This window comes from Triturus cristatus, chromosome 2_2, assembly GCF_964204655.1.
Source record: "Triturus cristatus chromosome 2_2, aTriCri1.1, whole genome shotgun sequence".
NCBI lineage: Eukaryota > Metazoa > Chordata > Amphibia > Caudata > Salamandridae > Triturus > Triturus cristatus.
The window spans coordinates 1,080,565,345-1,080,587,486 of record NC_140582.1 but is presented as its reverse complement, the minus strand read 5'-3'; the positions used below and the strand labels follow the sequence as shown (position 1 = coordinate 1,080,587,486).

General features: G+C 43.8%; 1 protein-coding gene across 1 annotated transcript in view; it reads right to left on the bottom strand.

The window, feature by feature from the left end:
- The window catches only part of RNF212 (ring finger protein 212), a 466,382-nt gene that overhangs the window by 264,557 nt on the left and 179,683 nt on the right, over window positions 1-22,142 (bottom strand). The window contains exons 5-7 of the mRNA XM_085643156.1: window positions 12,632-12,690; window positions 655-719; window positions 492-561 (exon numbers count right to left, since the gene is read on the bottom strand). Coding sequence (XP_085499282.1) covers window positions 492-561; window positions 655-719; window positions 12,632-12,690 — 194 coding nt within the window. The remainder of the gene's footprint in view (window positions 1-491; window positions 562-654; window positions 720-12,631; window positions 12,691-22,142) is intronic.

Below are 22,142 nucleotides of genomic sequence, written 5' to 3'. Positions count from 1 at the left end.
AGGCCGGCCGGGTCAAGAGTCATGAAGATTCGGGGCCTTAGGGTCAGGCCCAGGCCGCAGTAGAGGTAGGCCACCTAGCACACAGTGCCAACAGCTATGGTCCTGGGAGTGCGGCGGGGGTATCCCTCACGCCCCAAGGGCAGCTGCAGGATCAGCCGGCATGGTAGTCCCAAATGTAGCAGGATGTGACAGGCTTTTGCAGGATGACGTGACAGGGAGATGGAGCTCCCTAAGGGCACGTCCTGTCAGCCACCTTCGCTGGCCGCATCCCCTTATTCATTTGCTTAAAAACAAATAAGTAATAATTTTGGGAAAAAAAAATAATGAACTAACTGTACTGTACTGAACTGTACTAAACAACTTACAACAAACAATCCTATCACTATCAAAGTAGCACAAAATGGAGGCATTGGGAAAATAAATTCCTCTTCATCAAACTAAATTTCATTGTTAGGGTTCAACATTAGAGATGCAAAATAAATTTTACGTACACATTTGAAGATAACTGATGAGTGAGAGGATGTGAACATGAAGAATATCCATATTGCTTTGTTAGATGACCTAAATAAAATATTAAATTACATTTTAGGATACAGATATGAAACGTCTAACATTTACAAAACATCGGTAAACAATACACATTGTTTCACTAACTTGAAGAAGAGCTGTTGATTGATGTTGAAGACTGTACTCGAGAAAGTTCCTGAGGTGATCTTGTGCTAGATTGAGCAAAAAGAGAAGACATTTAAAGAAAATATCATTCATATAGCCACTGAAAATAATATAAATATGCATTGTTCTATGAAAGAGGTGGGGCATCATGAAGTTTTGATAATAGCAACAAGCTCAGCCAGGCAAGAGAACTTCAGTGTTTGACGTCTCTGCATGCCTACTCAAACTTGCAGTTACTGCTTGTAGGAGAATTCACAATACCAGAGTAAGCTTTGTAGGTTTAGAAGTGATAAAATAAAAAAGTTACTTAATCATAATCTTTAGGCTCCATAATCGGAATGCGCCTCGGCACCAAATCTCTGAACTTTTTTACAAATAGAGAGAACACTCTTCTTTAAACAGAGTAATAAGTAGCTTATATGGCATCAATTTGTTTTGTTTTTTAATAAAGGAATATTTTAAATGAAACTAAAATGAGAAACCGATACATCACCTTAAGCAATAATTACTCACACAAACGTTAAGGCAGCCAGACATCTACTGTTGTCTACAATACGCAGTAATTGTAGTTCACACTTCAGTTAATTTTTTACAGCTAACCTGAGGGGAAAGGCTCTTTAATGTTTTCCCCTAAAACAAATTTCAGATTTCAAAGAGACGGAAGGACAGTTAAGACTCCACTGAAAACACATTCCTCCAAACCCTATGCACTGATACTCGAATAGCTCATCAAAAACAAATGCCTGAAATGCAGACAAGAAACAAAACAAAGACCAATCAAAGACCCAAAATACCTCACTCTACTTATGTAAGACCTGGGGTCACCAAGCCCTAAGGGGGTAACGTGACTCGAGCGGTTGGGCACAAAAAGGCTTATGTGTAAAGCGACCATACAACACACACATCCTCTGAAGCAGAAAACGCACACAATCAGGGACGCCACACAGTAGGAATAATGCAAATAACTCAAGTTTATCTAAGCAGTTAGATGCAAATTCAGTTCATGAGATGACAATGGCAGTATTTGAATACATTAGCATTTGATTCACCAGTATTTCGTGATGGTGCCATAGGCAGTACCTGAATACATCAGCATTATATTCACCAGCGATTCACTAGGAGGCAATAGGCCACCCCTGTATACCTTAGCATCAGACTCCTGAGCCCCTCTTCTTAGTTTCACTGGTAATACTTGGCGAACCTGGGGGGAGCGGTAAACACAGGGGTTAATCCTGGCGCTGTGCCCCTCCCACCTCTAGTGCGTCCTTCCGCCGTGGCACCTCGCACAGCGTCTGGTAATGATCAGCGCGGTGAAACGGGACTGGGAATCGTAGCGCCACACCTGAGAACCAGTAGCGACTCAGGGCACACTTCGCGGGCTTACCGCTACTCATGACACCACTCGTGCTTCAGCTGGAGATCACAGCGCTACTCGTAATAACCAGGCATTAAGCGCTACTGAGCAGAACTTAGTAGCACAGAGCTACTCGTAATAATCAAGTATTAACCACTTTTGAGCAGAGCCTAAGAGCATAGCGCTACTCGTAATCATCAAGCATTAAACACTTTTGAGCAGGGCCTAAGAACATAGCCCTACTCGTAATAATCGGGCGTTAAGCACTTCTGGGCAGAACTTAGGAACACAGCGCTACTCATGATAATCAAGCATTAAACACTTTTGAGCAGAGTCTAAGATCATAGTGTTACTCGTAATAATCAAGCATTAAACACTTCCGAGCAGTTTGTGAACCCCAGCGCTACTCGTACTTAACAGGCCTCAAGCAGGCGGTCTCCGTATACACGGCAGTCTCGAGGCAAAGGGGCAATCCCTCGGAGGGGAATCAGAGTCTCCGATGCAAGAAGGGAATCCCACGGAGGGGATCTCGAGTCTCAGAGCGCGGTGCCGCTCCCGATCGACAGGGGGCACACCGGGTCCTTCCCAAGCGTCCCGGGGAACAGGGGGGTGAGTCCCAGGCCTCCGCACGGCCACGCTACCTCCCAGCCCCCGGGGGTTACCTTGATCTCGGCGTCCTAGGGGTCTTCACTGCTGCAGGCGTTCTTCGCCACTTCGGGCCCCGCAGTTGATGCGTTCCACGGCGGGGGACGGTTCACGGCCTCTCACGACCCCGGCAGCGGTGGCAACGGCAGCAACGGGGCCCCCGGCTTCTCCGCGGGCCCCGGCTCGATGAAGGGCAACATCTGGCCTCCGGGCCGCGGCGGTGAGCGCGCTTCTGGTCCCCGCGCCAGGGGGGGGTGACAAATTAAGCGCGATGACTGCGAACTCAGTGCTCAGCGTGGGACTGACGCAGGGGATCCCAGGCCAGGTCAGGGAGCGCAGGGGTCACCGCGCTAGTACCTGGTTGATCCCCAGCAGTCCAGCAATCGATCGTGGCAGGAAGTTTCAGCATTCAGTTTCAGCATTCAGTTTTGGCATGAAGTTTCAGCATTCCGTTTCAGCATTCAGTTTTGGCATGAGGTTTCAGCATTCAGTTTTGGCATGAAGTCTTTGTGGCGCAGATGTCACTGGCGCCCTTGGGGGGTCTGTTCCTTGGGGGTAGGGATTGAGTTGGTGACTAGTCCCTTCCTAGTCAAGCTTGGCAGAGGGTCCCTGGGTCCTCCTATCGCTGGGCCAGATCAGTGGGCTTTACAGGATCCCTCACTCACTTAAGAGGCAGTACCTAGGTTCTGTCACTCTCAGAGGCATAAGTCCCTGGCTAGGCCCTACCGCCTAAAACTCCTGGGTGGATTCCCCAGCACTGCTTTACCCCAACTGGCCAACTGCCTAGAAAAAGTTCCCTCCCTCACTTAAGTAGTCCCAGGTCAGGTGACCAATATCCAAGGCGGAAAATGTAAAAACCACACCTCCCTTCTAGAAGGTTCCAGCACATTCCAGGAGCTTCCCCATTCTACCTATGGGACAAAAAAGGCGGGCTGGTGGCGCAACATTGTTGTGGGGTTCCAGCCAGCTCCTGGCAGCTAGGGTGCTACTAATAAAGACCACTCTGCAGTAGCAGGGGCCTGTGGCAGCCATCTTGGGAGAAGGGAGCACCTGCACCTTAACACTGATTGGCAATGAAAAGGCGCCCGGAGACCTAAGTCCAACATAAAAATGAGAGTGGAAAAAATGAGGCACAATCAAAAATAGATGGGGAGACCACCCTAGGGCTGACAGGTCTAACAACTTAAATGTGCATTCTGCATTTAGTCTCCTCATCACATCAGACATCAAAAGAGCTGACTTCACAAGTGAAAAATAGGAAAGAACTGTATGTCCAGAGCCCCCAAGTCCCTTATTTAGGTTTCTGGCAGAAACCACCACTGTGTGATCATCTTAGGCACAGCCAGTGCTGCAAGTGCATGACTGCCATAGGATCAGATGGGGACTACAACTGTTGTGATTAACACAGGGATTACAACTGCTTTCAACAATGTAGGCCAGACTAGGGCTCCATCTATTCCAATCTAATCAGGACCAAAACTGCAGTGACCACCTTTGAGCCAACCCAGGCTGCATCCGTCCTTAGTCCATGCATAGCCACATCACTGCAACACCTAGAGACTATGGCATCAGACATGGCTCCATTATCTGAGGCTGAGAAAAGAGCTGACTGATCCGGACCACAGCCAGCTTGCAACACACATTTGTTTCAATGCGCCCACTGACGAAAGCATATAGGAGGAGCACCACTTCAAAAAGAGGACTAAAAACATGCCTCCCATATCAAAAGGGGGGTAGGGCACTAAAAAGACTCAGTACACATTTGACTCTGTGCCTGAAGCACTTGTGCTTATGTTATTCTATTTTCTTGCTTCCAAGGGTGGGAAGGAGGAAACAAACAGCTGGGGGGCAACAGGGAGGAACGAGTAGTGGGAGTGGGGAGGATGTTAGCGCCTTGAAAATGAATAAAGTGTCTGTGTTTAAGAAACGAATAGGGCTGGTTAAGAAATATTTGGTGGCAAAACAGGTATTTAAATGTATATAGTTTGCAAGGACAGATATGCCGATTACTGGAATACATTTTCTCGATCTATTGAAACCATATTCTGAGATCATGTGCACACACACAGTAGGGAGGATGCAGCGACTTGTAGAAGAATTACACTAAAGGACATTGACATGTGTTTATTGGGACTGTCTAGTAAGGTACCACACAGCGAACCAATGTAAATTTAAAAAAAACACAATATCTGTTTATGCATACTATAATGACAAGGGAGAAAATGTCGCCTAACGGCCAGAGCTGCCAACTCTGGAACTTCAATTAGAATCACAAGCTCGACTCAACATCCAGTGATTCTATCACTGGATCTCCACATACCTTTAAAAAAAAAAGTTAATGTAATCTGGAGCTCATGTAAAGCACTCTAATGCCCTTGGGCTAAGTTTGCGCTTTATAAAATGTTAATTTAAAAAAATTGAAATAAAAACAATATTAGGTATCTTGCTTCACTCTTGCCCATAGTACAATCACTCAGTGTTATTCTATCACAACTTATGAATTCAATGAAGGTCATGAAAATGTCAGATCCGAGACTGATGAGAATCTAGATTAAATGCAAATATCTTCCAGGGTATCGGAGGTTCTAATTTGTTGTTATATTGCCAGTGAATCGACAGGCATACTTGCAGTGAGTACTTTTGGACTTTTTTCCAGAAGATTTGGTCTTTCCTCTAATTCCTTTAAGCCTTCTGGAAGGTAAATGTGGACAGACTGTGATGATGATCTAAAACATCTGGAACATAAGGATATATCACTCCAAGATCAACTGCCTGTGTGTTTACCCTAAGCTATCTTTAAGAAACAAATAGGGCTAGTTGAGAAACTTTTGGTGCCAACAAAGACATTTATATTCATACATTACACAGATATGCGGATTAATTGTGTGTAAAAGTGTTCGGAGATCATGTGCATACACAGAGACTTTCAATCCTCATCAAGATCACCCAGGATCCTGCGATGAAACAACTGAACGTATATCACATGCGTTTCTCCAGAATAGCTGCGTATCAGACATGTTAGTACACTGACATTCGGCTATTTTAAGGCTGCACCTTCCCAAAAATTGAAAGAATACTGTATCAGATAAGCAGCAGTATGGGTTACACCACCTGTGCTGCTGCAAATTTTGTGTTCAAACCAAGAAGAGTTTTTTAATTTATGTTGCAAATTAAACTCAGACCTTAGTGCAACGCCAAAACAGTAAGCAAACCTCTGACTGACTTCTAGTATAAACACACATCACTGATGCTGTTGTTTATAAACCCACAGAAGTTTAGCACCTCTCGCCTGGGACATGGCTGGATCAATGGGTAATCCTCTCGATATATAGTCTGTTGTTCTGTTTGAAGTCCTATGTGCAGTGTTGCACCTTTGGCATCAATTCAGAAAGAGTCACAGCACAAAAGCAAACAGTGACTGATATCCATAAATCAGATGTGAGAGAAAAATATCAGTTTTCCTAAGTAATTAATCACAACATATTTTATGGCTTTTCGTAACTTGCTTTTAGCAACTAAGAGCCAGATGTACGAAAGGATTTGTGACTGCAAACTCTGGAATCCCCTTCCCCTTTGGGGATCTAGTTGGCAGTCTCAGTGGTAGCAGGCAGTGGTTCCAAGAACCACAGCCTGCTCCCCCTGATGTTTTCCCCAACTGGAAACCTATGTTTTTTAAAGTTTTTTATTTGCTCTAGTTCTTTTGAGGTGGAACTGGTATGTTTTCTGGATTTAAAAAATATATATATAGTTTTCCATTTGGGAACCTAAACCCAGGCATGGTGGTCTGCTGTCCCTTGCAGGCCACCAATCCTGTGTTTGTCCTGAGTTTGTCCTTCCTAATTAATATTCATGTGACAGGTCATTTTGCAACCCCCTGCAAATGGTGATTTTGCGATGTGACAGAGCTCCGCAGGCAGACGCCGGGAGACACGTTCTTTTTAAAAGCTTGTTAAATCTGTTTTTAACTGTGTTTATTCAATTTTAAGCTTGTTGCTTCACCTACCTGAACCTAATCTTAAACAGCGTCCTTCGTGACGGCTGCAACGACCCCTAGCTCGCCTCCCCGGCGACGCACAGGCCACGCCCACTTTCAAGGCCACGCCCCCTCTGTGACTTCACTTAAAAGCGCGCGCGCTGTGCGCCGCCTCCAGAAGTGCCAGAGCTCCGCAGGCAGACGCCGGGAGACACGTTCTTTTTAAAAGCTTGTTAAATCTGTTTTTAACTGTGTTTATTCAATTTTAAGCTTGTTGCTTCACCTACCTGAACCTAATCTTAAACAGCGTCCTTCGTGACGGCTGCAACGACCCCTAGCTCGCCTCCCCGGCGACGCACAGGCCACGGCCACTTTCAAGGCCACGCCCTCCCCCGCCCATATCATGTGTTGCCTCCGGAAGCGCAGCGGCCGAGCGCAGCGGGAGCGCCGTTTGCGCGCCGAAGGCGCGCCTAGGGCAAGCCCGTCTGCGCCCGTCCGCGGCAGACCGGGGCACGGGGCCAGACCCCCTAGTCCTCACCTCCCAGATAACCGATACGATAAAGAGGAGCTCCTCAACCTTCGCAACAAATACTTTAAGGTATGTGAGCACAGTATTGATCTCAGTATACGCAGTCCTACAAATCCCTGTGAACACTGTGGCTTCATCCTCAATAAGCATCCTAAAGCAAGCACGCCCAACGACAACGCCCGACCAGAGCACACTAGGAAAATCAGTGGCGCTCTGCTTAACTGTCGTTCTCTCAAAAAACATAAACTAGAAGTATTCGACCTTATAATAGACAACAAATGGGACATACTATGCCTCACTGAAACTTGGCTGGACGAGGACTCAGACCCTGAAGTCAGGGAGGCCCTTCCCCCTGGCTATGCAATTTGCAGGCAGGATAGACCTAAGGGAAGGGGAGGTGGCATTGCCATAATCTATAGAGTGAATATGACATGCTCCCTCGAACCAGCTAATATAAAAGATAGCGAAACTGGAGCTTTCTCCATCGGTATCGACAAAAATACGGTCATCAAAGGCCTATTAATCTATAGACCCCCGGGAGGTAGCAGAAACTTCGCGGAAAGTCTCATCCAGAACGCTACCCCATTGGCTATGAGATACAGGAAGTTCCTTGTATTAGGGGATCTTAATCTCCACTTCGAAGACTTCAACAATTCAGCTGCTCAAGAATTGCGTCAAGAGCTGCAAACCATACAATTAGAAACAGCCTCCCTCCTCCCGACCCATCGACAGGGGCACCAACTTGACCCCATCTTTAGTAATTTGGAGGATCTGAAACAGGACCCTCCCATTCCTTTGCTGTGGACCGACCACTTCCTAGTCCCCTTTCACTTCCTAGTCAAGACTCACCATAAACAAACCCACCATAGCGCCAATAAACAACAAAGGAAATGGGCCCGTTTCTCCATGGACTCTTTTGAATATCACTTCCTACTGAATGGTTCCCCCACAGACTTAGGAGTAGATGTTGACAAGGCTTGCATGGCCCTGGACGGACACATCACTAAAGCCCTAAACATCACTGCCCCTTGGGCCACTAAGGGCCCGGAGCGGCAAACTAAAACTGCACCTTGGTTCAGCACAGCTCTTAGAGAAACCAAGGCAGCCTGCAAGAGGCTCGAACGTGCCTGGAGAAAGAACTATTCACCAGAGGCAAGAGATGTGTACAAAGCTAGCATAAAAAAATACCACTTCCAAATTAGGAAAACCAAAGCGACCTTCTACGCTGACCGTATAGATAGTGCTAACTGCTCATCCAAGGAGCTCTTTAGGATCTATAAAGAGATCACTACACCTCCCCCCTCTTTAGAGCAGGCCGATACCTCAGTACAATCTTGTAACGTCATTGCGGAATTTTTTCACAAAAAAGTACGCGACATTTACACCAGTTTCCCTGATGATGCCAGAACTGGCTCCAACCTTCTACCTCCTCAGGAAGAAGCGACTTGGGAGGCAAAGATCGAAGACTGCCTTACAGTATACCAGGTTCCGACAGAGGACCTTTTGATAGCCACTGCTAAAGGAATCAAATCAGGCTCCCCTCACGATCCTGCCCCTGCCAAATTCCTGGCCAGTGCCATGAGTCTTCTGGCACCGTATGTAGGCCATATATTGTCTACCTCTTTTAACACTGGCAAGGTCCCACACGGGTGGAAACAAGCAGTCGTACTGCCTCTTAAGAAAAAACCCCATATCAGTGCGTCCCAGCTTAGCAACCTGCGCCCCATTTCGCTCCTACCCTTCTTCTCAAAACTGGCGGAAAAGCTGGTCAACCAACAACTCTCAGCACACATAGAGTCCAGAGGCCTCCTGCATACCAACCAATCGGGCTTCCGGGCCCGCCACTCCACAGAATCAGCCCTCCTTTTTTCGACTGAGGCACTGAGGAAGCACGTGGACGCCGGGCATGTGGCGGCACTAGTGCTCCTGGACCTCAGCGCAGCCTTCGACACTGTAGCACATCATACGCTGCTACAGTGTCTGAAGAAAGGAGGGGTGACAGGCACGGCCTGGTTATGGCTGGAATCTTTTCTTACTAACCGTAGCTTCTCGGTGGAGCAAGGAGGAGCACGCTCCGACACCTTTGACCTCGGTCAAGGAGTGCCTCAGGGATCAAGCCTCAGTCCAACCCTTTTCAATTTATATGTCACCCCCGTGGCTACTACTGCGGAACGCTATGGGGTGGAAGTAGTGACATACGCAGACGACACTCAGCTGGTGGTCGCTCTGACCCAACCTGCTGAACAAGCCGCCGCGAACTTCTCATCATGCCTCCAAGAGCTGGCTGGATGGATGGCGAAGAACTGCCTCCGTCTGAACGGAGACAAGACTGAGGTGCTGATTGTAGGAAAACCCCCCTCAGTCTGGTCATCTGCCTGGTGGCCACAGACCCTGGGGCCTCTCCCTACCCCCAGTGATCAGGTCAAGAACCTTGGAGTATGGGTGGACTCAAAGCTTAATTACGACTACCACACCAGACGGGTCGCTGGTACGTGCTTTTCGATTCTACGGAAACTCCGTAAGACCCTGGACCTGCTCCCAGAATCCTCAAGGAAGACCCTGGTCCACGCTCTTGTCACGTCGAGACTGGACTACGGCAATGCTTTGTATCTAGGCGCCAACGCCACTAGTCGGCGTCGACTGCAGACAATCCAGAATGCTGCCGCTCGCCTGGTCCTCCGGCTGTCCAGAAGAGCCGCCTCTAAAAAATCTCTACAAATACTACATTGGCTTCCGATCAATGAAAGGATCGACTTCAAGGTCCTATGCATTGGTCACAGGATCGTACATGGCAAGGGCCCGGCCTTCCTTCGGAACCTTCTCTGCCCCTATACGCCTACCCGACAACTCCGCTCATTAGGAGCAGGCCTCCTCGCTGTCCCCAGACACAAGAGAGCCAGAATGGGGGGTAGATCCTTTCGTACTTTGGCGGCACATAAATGGAACTCTCTCCCCCTGAGCTTAAGAGTGGAAACATCGGAGCTCATCTTCCGCAGGAAACTTAAAACATTCCTCTTTCCTAAAGAATAGCCCCGTCTTGTCTGACTGACGGAGCAACTAGCTCTTCTGACAGCGCGGGGACACACTGACAGTGTAACCAGGCGCTATACAAAATCAGAAATAATAATAATACATAAGTCGCGTGGCAAAATCAGTTAGTTTGCAAAATTTCAGTGCGCAATTTGCGACCACTTTTTGCAAGCATACTTTTCATCTGGCCCAGAATTTCATTTGAGTAATATGTCATTACTTATTGGTAGGTTTAGAATATATGAACAAATGTTAGCGCAACTTATGCATAACCAAACCAAAACTAAAGAGGAGAACCTTTTCATAGACTTTTGGGAAATATTCCTTAATCCAAAAACCAAGGGTAAGACAGGACCTCTGTCAAGTTATGTGGAAAGGACATCCTTTTTGGAAGAGGAAACCTCACAGGCTTAAGTAGGGTCATGCTTCATCATCGGCATCCTCTCCCTACCCCAGTAGGGTAATACCACTAGGGCGGACTCAACCTCTTCGAAGACTTGGCAAAAGAAGGGAGTTCTTAGATAAAAAACTACTGGATAAAGGCGGGATCCAGATAATCTAACAATACCTCAGGGTTTTTCAGTGAGTCACCTTTTTTCGGGAGGACTCTAGGTATGTCTAAAACAATGATGAGCGGGTAGTTGGAGAACAATGGCTCAAACCAGTCTCATATCAGCTTACTATTTGATACTGCAAAACACATTTACTGCAGGAGCGTTTTGGACTTGAGAGTCGCAAGTCTTTCTGCAGGGGAGTGCACTTAAATTATGTGGTGTTTTACGGCGTGTGGCCCTGTAAGACGGCCAACGTGTATATGTTGAATGGCACAGTGTGTATGCTTGTTGTTGGTTTATTTAAACAAGAGGGCGAACAATATGCAATAAAGACACTAAACCCTTTATACCTCTGACTGACTTGTGTCAGCGTAAGGTTTGAACGTTTGAGTTCTATTTACGCCACACAAAATGATGGGGCAAATGGGTGTCATGTGACTATGTGTGTACCCGGGCAATACAGGCAGTGCATTTCAGTAGGGCCGAACACACACGGAAGTGGCACGTAATTAGTAAAGAGGACTCGTTTAGCTCATAGCAACGCTGCATACCTTTGCCTTAGCGTCTCATTACGAGTTCGGAGTGCGCATGCCGATCCCCTCATAGTTGAGAATCGGTACATGATTATTTGCTTGAACCCTAACCATACTACTACCAAAAAAAGTTTTGGATTCTATTAAAAGTCTTTGAATTACTAATGAGTTTGTTCTTTAACATTCCATAACTATGTCAGATAGGTTCTGGTTGTACAGTCTAACAAACATCAATATTAGGCCTGGTATATAGATAGGATCTCTTCTCAGAATCAAAAGAGTAACATAGGCAACCACTTATTCAGACCTGGTATTGTTTGGACCTACATGGCAATGTGTGTAATTTTGTATTTTCTGATATATTGGGGGGGGGAGGGAGGGAGGACATTGTGCCCCTCATGCATAACATTTGTTATTGGATACTGACCCACTATCAGTTCTTGATCAGTGTGTGCTACAAAGGACACTAACTCCTCCTTGACGAGAAGCAGGTATCTCCTATAGTCTATGGTGAGAATTATTTGCGTTTCCCCTTTTTTTCGTCTCGTTAACCCTTAAAAAATATTGTATTACAGTATATTTACTCACATAAGAGAACTGCATTTGTGTTTTGAGGCATGCAGGACTTCCACCTATCAAGTGTTTCAGCTTGCAGAGGTGTGCAGTGAAAGTCACTTGCATGCCCACAAATGTATTTTCCAGTATCAAATAGTAGGCTGATGTGAGACAGGTTTGAGCCATTGTCCCCTGGCTATCTGCTCATCATTTTATTTAGCCCGCCTTTATCCAGTAGTTGTTTTTATCTAAGAACTCCCTTCTTTCGCAAGTCATCGAAGAGGTTGAGCCCGACCTGGTGGTATTACCCTACCGGGGTGGGGAGTGGATGAAGAAGCATGACACTATTATGTGTGTGAGGTTTCCTCTTCCACAAAGGATGGCTTTTCCACATAACTTGACAGAGGTCCTGTCTTGCCCTTGGTTTTTGGATTAAAGAACAATTCACAAAAGTCTACGAAAAGGTTCTTCTTTTCTTTTCTCTTCTGTTTCAGTTTGCCGTCGTACTCTTTGTGTGATCACACTTTAGCATAGAGGAATGTAAACGCACGGTGACCTATCCTCCACCTCTCTGTCTTGTAATTAAAACGCAACTTGTGCCAACATTTAATATATAATAGAGCTTCACTCAGAACTTGACAAAGTCAATGAACAGTAAAGTGAACATAATGTATCTTAACACTCACCCCAAAACATTTTTTTGTGACAAAAGTCTGCAGAAATGGCATAGTTTAATGGTCCTAGGATGACTGGTTGAAGAGGTTTCTACAAACAGCTTATGTTTACCTTTGCAGCTGTTCTATATGCTGAGAAAGCTTCTTATTCATTTCTTCCAGCTTTGCAATCTAAATTTTAAATACATCTTGTTTTTGTTTTGCATCATTAAGCGAACATCAGCAAATATCTTTACTTTGTACAGTACATTTTATTGATTCCATTGTAGGTACATGATTCAAAATATGCTTTGGAAATCATTTAGATTTTCAGAACAAGTTACAGAGAAAACAAAGTGACATTCCATACAGTTTGCACATCAGCACACGCTGAACATCCCCCTTCATGTTAACTGTAACTTATTTCATGCTCCCAGTAACCAGACGGCGGACCCCCAAATTCTGCAACAATGCAGTACTTTAAAGGACTAACCCCATCTCTCCAACTTACCTCATCACAGCAGTACCACAAAAACAATACCCAATACAATACTGAACTCTTTAAATGCAGCGAGATCTAGTGAATCATCTGCTTTCCCTTACCCGAAAGGCATGGCCTTAGCGGTCCCAAAGTGTCTATGGGGCGAGATGCTACTGAAAGCTGCACTGCATAAGAATCTGCCATACAGCTAGCTACACTGCACTAATGGCATTCCTAAGGACCAGCACTCTCTCTGTCATTACCAGTAGAAGGGTCATGTATCTGCACACAGGTAGCCTAATAAAGCGAGGAGTGGAGTAGGCATTTATCCCACCATAAAGATACAAGAAAACATCCCGCCAATACTTCTGCACAGCATGACATGACCAAGCAGTGTGGATGAACTATGACAGCAGACAGTGACTGCGTCCACACGAGGTGACAGAAATGGGGGCTAAACAGTGACTTCTTGCTGGTGTGTAATAGAGTCTATGAAGATAAATAAAGTTAAATGTCCTGTGCCTGTCGGATGTTTTTGTGCGTTTGAACTAAAGTATGCATTATTATTAGTTGCTCTGCACCTCACGTTATACTTGTATACTGAAATACAGCTGTTGCAATTAAAGCGAAATCAATATGATGTGTTAAAGTGTGTTTGTTTCTGGTTTAGAGTTAACTAGGCATCAGTTAGGCCTCAAAGCCATCTTGTTTAAAATTGATGCTGAATCAATATGTTCATTCTGCGCTTGTATTCATCACTACATGCAGCAAGACGATAATTGTTTATTTCTGTATGACATACTGTTCTCAAAGACTTTGCTAGAGTAAGACTCTTGCTACATCTCAAGGTTGTCCTCCTAACACAATTTATTGCATTCATTCAGAGTGGTTCTATGTTGATTATGTAACCAGTTTGTTCTAACACCGCCAGATGAAATTAGGTCTGCTGAAAGTGGATAAACTATTAGACACTAGCATTAGACAATCTAACCTAGAGTCCCTTTGAGATAACCATAAAATCTTATATAAAGGGAATACTCTACATAATGAAACCTGGATTGACAGGGGTATTTATTTCCCTTACCAATTGTTCGACGCAGCTTGCCCATTAACTTTTAAAGAACTACAGGCTAGATATAACCTAGATCCCCTGGAGTTTTACAACTTTTTTGAAAATAAAGGCAGAATTGAAAAAAGCGAAATTATCACCCTTAACTCCTTCCCTGCCACAATATGTGACAAAATAAATAGATTAGGACATCAGGTTTCATGGATCTACAAGTTAATCCGCCCACAACATTCTGCCCTCAATAATAAACTTATATCCTTCTGGGAATCGCACTCCTCTTCCCCGATATCAGAGGTTGACTGTTCCAAAATCTGGAGCTCTGTCTCTAAGAATAAGATTACTCCAGCCCTTTCCCAGACAAAGTTCTGGCTATTACATAAGGCCTACTGGACACCAGCCCAATTACATTCACACAAGATTCGAGAAGACCCCGATTGCTGGAATTGTAATGAGGAAATAGGAGACCTAGCCCATCTACTACTTCTATGCAAATGTGTGAGACCCTTTTGAGATAAGGTTTTTTGACTTCATCTCTAAACTTTTCCCATGCTCCCTCAGTAGGAAACTATCTACGCTCACATTCGGCTACCTCAGAGTAGAGTCACTGAATGAAAGAGATAGGGCGCTTCTTGACTTACTTCTAACAGCAGCAGTTAATATCATACTAAACAACTGGAAAGACACGCGAAATGCATCTTTCAAATGTTGGTTGAACTGGGTCTCTAACCTAAGGGGGCTAACAACATTGCTCTCCAGAACTCACCATGGAAATCCCCCTTAGACACATGTGGCACAGCCTTGATCTATTCTTTAAGTCACACAAACCGCCATGATTCACAAAGGAGGCTTGACAAACTAGTCCCTTACATGGAATGTTCTCACACTTGTTTGCTGTACTACATTAATAAAGAATTACTGTCAAAACACTATAGTTCATTGGATGCATACCGGTATTTATATCTTTATATATATTCTGATTTATGGCATTTTCTGTATTCCCCCTCGCTGATTATGTTTTATACATTTCTGTTTAATAATGGCTACCTAGGTGGCTTTAACAACCCTAAGCCAACCAACACATGTATCTGACAGTATACCCAGACTGCATTGCCCAGATTGTCATTCTGCCACCTCAAGCTGACTAATCACTGTATTTGTTCTTATTGTCCTTATTGTTTACATTCTTATGTCCTTTTATTTGTATTATTGTGTGTTTTGCTTTATCTGAAAACAACCAATAAAAACATTTTTTAAATGAAATTAGGTCAGATGGAGCAGTCAACATTTATGTAGTGGATTAGTGCTAAGATAGTAGGGTTACGTGATTTGTTGTGATAATGCTTGTCCCATGCTGACTTTGCAGTTTCAATAATTCTCTATGCTAGAAAACTGTATATAAACCCTTGAATTTAGGGGTGAGCAACAGACTTTTCTGAAGCCCCTAGGGATTCTGTCCGATTTCTGCACATTTTGAGTCTCAATTTATTTTTGATTTTGTCTATTATTTTGTACTATTCCTATCACCGAGAGCCTTCATGGAAAATCGGTTCTATGGATTTTAATGAGAATAATGCTGCATTTGTATTTTTCAAATCTCTGTGTTGCACTTTAACCTTTAATAAGTTTTCCTAACTTTTAATCGCAAACTCCCTTTTTGAGTCAGTTCTTTCTTATTGGCTGTATTTTGAAATTCTATTTTGAAACTTGTCTCTGGGAACACATTACCTCATAGACTTTGAGGTTAATACCGTCCTCGATCCACCAAATACTGGGCGCACCACTGTCATGCAGACTTTCTAGGAATATAGCACATACACATCTTCTATTTACAGCCATCTTCTTGATTCCTGAACAATATACCCATTGTTCATTGGTCAAGTTGGTAGGTAGATTCATGGCCCATCAAGCTGCCAGCAATCGTCAGCAAACCTGACGCAGTGCCACACATACAAGACATTCCCCCATACCTACTTTGGATTTACGATGACCTACATGAGCACCTAAATACCTGGGGCTCCGCCAAGAATGTTATGCAGCCCTTTCTAATCTCTTCTTAAGAATATAACAAGGAGGATAACAGCACCCAGACATCTGACCTGAGACAATGACACAAATCAACAGTCTGGAAAGCGATCACCTATCCACAAAAGGCTGAGGTGAGTTAAATGTGATCATGCTTAAGGGGCGGATGTTAAGGATACTATAGGTCTGTAGAGAATGGGAAGTGTATAGAAAAATAACAAATCAGACCCAGTGTTCTAGGGCAGGTGATACCACGCCGGACCCAATCATGTTACCGATAAGGATCTGCAGAGGGAACATGGGGTGGCCAGGCAAGCAGTGTTTAATAGAATCGGAGATACTGTGTTTTTCCTCACAATAATATGGAGCAGACAAGAAGCCAGGCTGGACCTGTATGAAGAGTAGTGTACTTATATCACATAACAGGATAATCAAAGATAAGGTACCAAGACTCTACCCTTACTGACCCTCACCCACAGCAGCCTCACACTGAGGGACCATACCATCATGAAAAACACCTGAGGGAAAACAAGAATGTGCATGAAAAGATAAAGTAACCAAGTACTAGCTTTTCCATTAATGCGGCCCTCCCAGCAACAGAAAGTGCAGAGGGACCCATCAACTCACCCTAGCGGTGTGATCATCAATAATCAGCTATTAATTATCCCTCAGAGTCAAATTCTTATTCCGGTGGAGCTTAATCACCAATTAATGCACTGACTCCTCTCGTCAGTGAAGTGGAAACGTCCAGACTACCACACTTGGAATCAGTGTTAATGGGAACAGCACAGACGTGTTTTCATATGGAGGCCAGAAAAACTGCTAAAATAATTGTTCTCTTGTATCATAGAAGAATGATTAACTGGCTCTCAGATGAAGCAGGGTTTCATTTTCATTTAGAGATAGGAGAACTCTCTGAACCTAAGACCACAGGTCCCTGTGTGCGTGGACCTCTCAAACAACCAAAGTCACTGGGCCAGTATAATGTAGACCTATCCACCCCAGTAGCTCCTGATGCACATCAATTCAGCATAATATAGCGAACATGAAATCCCATTCCAGGGATCCAAATCTGTTTCGCTGTTAAGGAAAGCAGCAACTGCTGCCAATGCAGGACCCAGACAATTAGGCAGAGCAAATAACATACACAGATGTGATGTACAGCATTCAGGTATGAAGCCTGCTTGATCCATCAAAGAAATGACAGACATGAATGGAAGCAGTGTACTCACAATCAACTAGCCCAAAATGTAGTCAGTGTTAACAAGAGACAGTGGACTAAATCACTCAGAGTAACAGGTGGGTATATTGTTTTTAAGTAATGTTTCAATGCACATTTCACACAGTACATAGCCTGCAACCTAGATTCTGTGAGCATCTCACACAAATAATGGTCAAGGATGGCAATGTACTTCTTGTAAAAATTTACAGAGTCCATCACCTTCTAGCACTTTATCACTGGGCATATCTTGGACCACCTACTAAAATTCTGCCAGAGAGACTACCATTGTCATTAACTCCCTATTGTCGTCACCCGCAGTAAAGCGATGCTGTCCAAGTATATCCTTATCACAGTTGCTGTCCTGAGTATCCTGGATGAACAGAAGTCAATGTAGAAAAAACAATAGCATCAAGAATATTATGCGTGGCATAGGCCCATGAACGATTCTTTCTTTCTATACTAAGTACAGGGATAGCCAAGCAGTTCACAACAATCTTGCTAGTATTCTCCACAGTAACTCCTCCTCCCCATTCACAAAAGCAGTTGCATACTTCCTAATGTATTTAACTACACTATCAGCAGTTTCACAGTATTCCAGAAACACAGCATGGATAGCCCTTAGCAGGGGCCTCTCCAATAACAGCATACTGATTTCCCAAACCTCCAAGTGCAATTTACAGCTTTGTACGCCAAGAACGGATGGACTTCAGACTACTGGACAGCTTGGCAATGCATATACACCTGCTATAAACTCTGAATGCCTCTCAGGGCATCCATGACCTGGATACCAAACCAACAGCTAGCCGAAAACAGCCTCTCATCGCAATACTGATCTCAGTTTCAAGTACAGAATCTGAAAATGATCAGGGAAGAGAACCTTTACATCACACACAGACAGCACCAATAATAAATCGGTGACAACTTATTGTGACCAGAAGTGTAAAAGGAAAAAGATGGTCTGCTTGGAAGGTAATGAACCTTAAGTCCACTATACTAGAGCACTCCATGATTTGAAAGATAGATATCATAGCTGCAACCAAATGAAGCACAGAGCTAGATCTATCAATATGTGGAACCAATATGGTATTAAAAACACCCACACAAAAAAGGGAATGGAAATGAATGAGAATACTTTCAGCAATCAGGCTCATGAAGGACTTGTGGTGCTATCTATGTTGAGACCGCTTATGCTGAGAAATGTAAGCACACTACCTCCAACTGTCCAAAGAACTAAGAGATAACAGCCTACACCATCCTTGGATGGAGCTCTAGATTATGGATGAAGGATGGAGAAGCCATGTGTATCATCCTACTTCTTAATAAAGACCATTGCACGCTGACGATCACTGAAGATATCAGACTTCCCCTTGATCTGCACCTTCAATGGTGCAGGCTCCAGCGTAACATAATGCAGGTGCATTTGCTGGTTATTCTCCTTAATGGTAAAAAAGGCTTGTCGAGCATCTTGTATGATGATGGTAAAATCCGGCTATACATATACACACTGAAACATCGTTATATGTCAGTTCACACTTTTCTACAGTCAACCTCATGGCAATATCACTGTTTTTATAATTGAAAAGGCGGGTGATGATAGGGTATGTAGACGTCCTAAGGAAACGTTTTGGCCCTCTTCATTATAAACTTTGGGGAGTGCCGCAATCTATTTAGGAGGTCTACTAACAGTGCTTTAAAGTATGACTTCATTTTGCCCATGTCTGAGAACCAAGCGATACCCGGGATGGACAAGTTATTGTGGCAGGACAGGTCGTTCAATCCCTCCATCTTCACTTTACCTGAAAGCCCCTTTTAGGCATTTCTTCCTTGCTTGTGATGTGTCTGTCTCAATAGTAAAGATACGGAGTTCAAACTGTCTCTTCGTGTGGAGTCTTTGCTTAAAGGTCCTTTCAATTTGATCCATGCATGTGGTCATCATATCATTCTTTTCGCTGATGGTGCATAAACTCGATTCATTATGAGAAAGTGTAGCTAGACATCCAATTCCTCAGGCCAGACCCACCCTGTGCATCTACGCTTGCCCTCCCGGTCAGCTGGAAAATATCACCAAGTAATAAAAATATATTAGAAGACTTTCATTCAACACTTGAAAATATGCCATTATTTTCCTACGATGGCTTCTTCCTTAGTTTATTGGATTTTGTACACCTGGATCACACAGTGAATATACATATTGAAATTCTGTTCACAATACAGTTTCCTTGAACCTCTTTTTTCTCCATCACACCACTATACAATTCTTGAATGATAACCCCTTACTTAGTACTCTTTCAAGGAAATGTGACTTAATACTGAGCTACCATAGGTGGCTGGCATTACAGCAACAGAATAAAGAGGTATGCCACAACATGTGTTGATATCAAGGTCCATGAAGAAAGTGGTAGAAAAATGCATCCATGACATACTAATACATATGTCACAACAAGATGTGTATACAGAAGAGGCTTTTGAATGTAATTTGATTATCCAATGTTAGCCGTTAGAATCTTCTTGCAAGCTTAGGAATTGAGGTACGATAGGTTGAACCCACTCCACTGTTCTGTGAACTTTAATTTTTCAAATCAGTTTATCGGAATTCCCCAAATTATAACATTGTCACAATCTCCCTGACCAGGGATCAAGCTATAGTATGTTATAGAAACACTCGGATGAGATCCATAATTTTCTTAGAATGCCACACAGCGAAGGATATTATTAGGAATTACGCTTGACCTGGAACTCCATTGTTAAGTGATTATCTAGAAATACACAGGGTCTTTCCCTCAAGAACTAGGCAGATTAATTAGCCAAAGAATGCAGGGCATATCCCGCTAAGAAAAAGTTGGAAAGCATGTAGGGAGAACTAAAGAATATGACTTCTGCTTAATCACTGGCCAGCTTTTGTCATTTACTTTTCATCCAGATTTCAATATCACAAAGGAACACAGCTTGGCAACCTGATCATGTGACCCATCAAACAAAACCATAATTTGCCATTGTCAGACTGTTTTGTCAATGCCCAAACTGGCATTAAACTCAGCAGTGACCAGATGGATGTAAATATTGAATGAGGAAAGTAAGTAGGGAATCCTCAGGAAAATCTATAAATATTCATGACGGAAGGAAAGGAAAAGGAGTTGAGAGAGATGGTTGAAGTGTGCAACTAGAGGAAGGAGACAATTCTGGTTAAGAGGATAGCCTTTATTGGGAGGCTCAGCTTTGTCACTGCTGCCATTAAATGGGTAGTAATGAAGCACAGCATGATTTTAGTATCTGGTCACTTCAGATTCAAAGACAACCCACAGAAAGGCGGACTTCAGTGTGAGGTCAGCAGGGTGGGGTCCACTGCCAACAGATTAGACCTGACCTCGTTGACTTTGAAGTGAAAGTAAAACAGCACGTCACTGTACACTGTGCCAGATGTTCACCCTATGGCTCGTTTCCCCCCCCCCCAATGGTTTCTGAAAGCTCGAACTCTCATTTTAGCTTACAAAGGGATTCAATCACAGTCTGGGTGACAGGGTTTTACAATTTGGGTGACAGGGTTTCACCAGAGTTGTCTTTCCTTTGTGTGAAGTTTGCCACAGTGTCAACATTCTGGATAACTCCTTTTTCTAGCTCATTCAGGATGATGGCGGAGAAACAACGAGAAGCCACTTCAATGATAGCAAATACATTGATGAAACAGTATGAATGAACAAACTTCAGGTTATGGAAACTGAAAAGCTTGGCCGTGGTCTCCATGGAAGTGCAATATGTGCTTAGTTGGCAAAGTTGACTAGAACAAGTTATAATAAATTAGGGGGTCAAGATCAGTATGGCAGTTTTCAAAGGGGGCATGGAATAATACAGTACACACTGAAAATTTAAGGCTGATGATACACTTGAGGATTTAGTAAAGCGTATTGTATGTAACTAAGCTCTTAAAGGTCATCAATGTGGGTTTGCAGAGCCAGATGTACAAAGGTTCCCGTTTGCATTTCTTAAATAGCGACTCTGTAGAAATTGCTATCTACGAAATGCAAAAGTATAAGTACAAAATGTGCAATTCCCTAATAGTGATCCCAACAGATCAGGAATCGCTATTAGGGAATTGCAAATAGGAAATGTCAGCGCATTCCCACCTGTGGGCGAAATAGGAAATGGTTTGCATTTCCTAAATTGCAATTTCGCAATTCAAGACATGCAAAGCCATGGGTGCCTCTAGGCTTAAGGCCCCCCTGGAGGCACCCCGAATTCCCTAGGGCACATGTAAGTGCACATATGCCCCAGGGGCATAAGTGCGATTCTTGCCACAATAAAAAAAAAAATCAATTTTATTAAATTTTTTTATTTAGTACTTGAAGTTGATGGCAATTGTATTTACTAAATGCTCAATTCACATTTAGGAAATGTTTTGTATATGTGCTTTAGAAATTATCCCTATTTGCATTTCCTAAATCACAATTGCAATTTACGATTTCTGCCATGTAGAAATTGCAACCGGTTTTGGCCCTGTGTAAAATCGGAAAAGGCCATTTAGCATTTGTTAACAGGCCGAAATAGCGAGTCGGTCTGTAAAGAAAGAAATAAGAAATGCTAAATTGCTTAGTACATCAGTGCCGTAATATTGTAACTTATGAAATATATTTTGGCTGGCAAGCAAAGGAGTGTTTTTCAGAAGTAGAGAAATGATTAAGCTCGCCTGAAGTTAGGCAGGATGTTGTTCCAAAAGGCTCAGCCCTCATTTAGAGAGCAATGGGAAGCCTGCCAGGTCAGAGGCAGCTATGGCCTAAGTCCCCTGCAGAGCTCTGTATTCCAGATTTAGAGATTTAATTTGCCTGGTGGGGATCTCTCAGCTTTCGATGAACCAC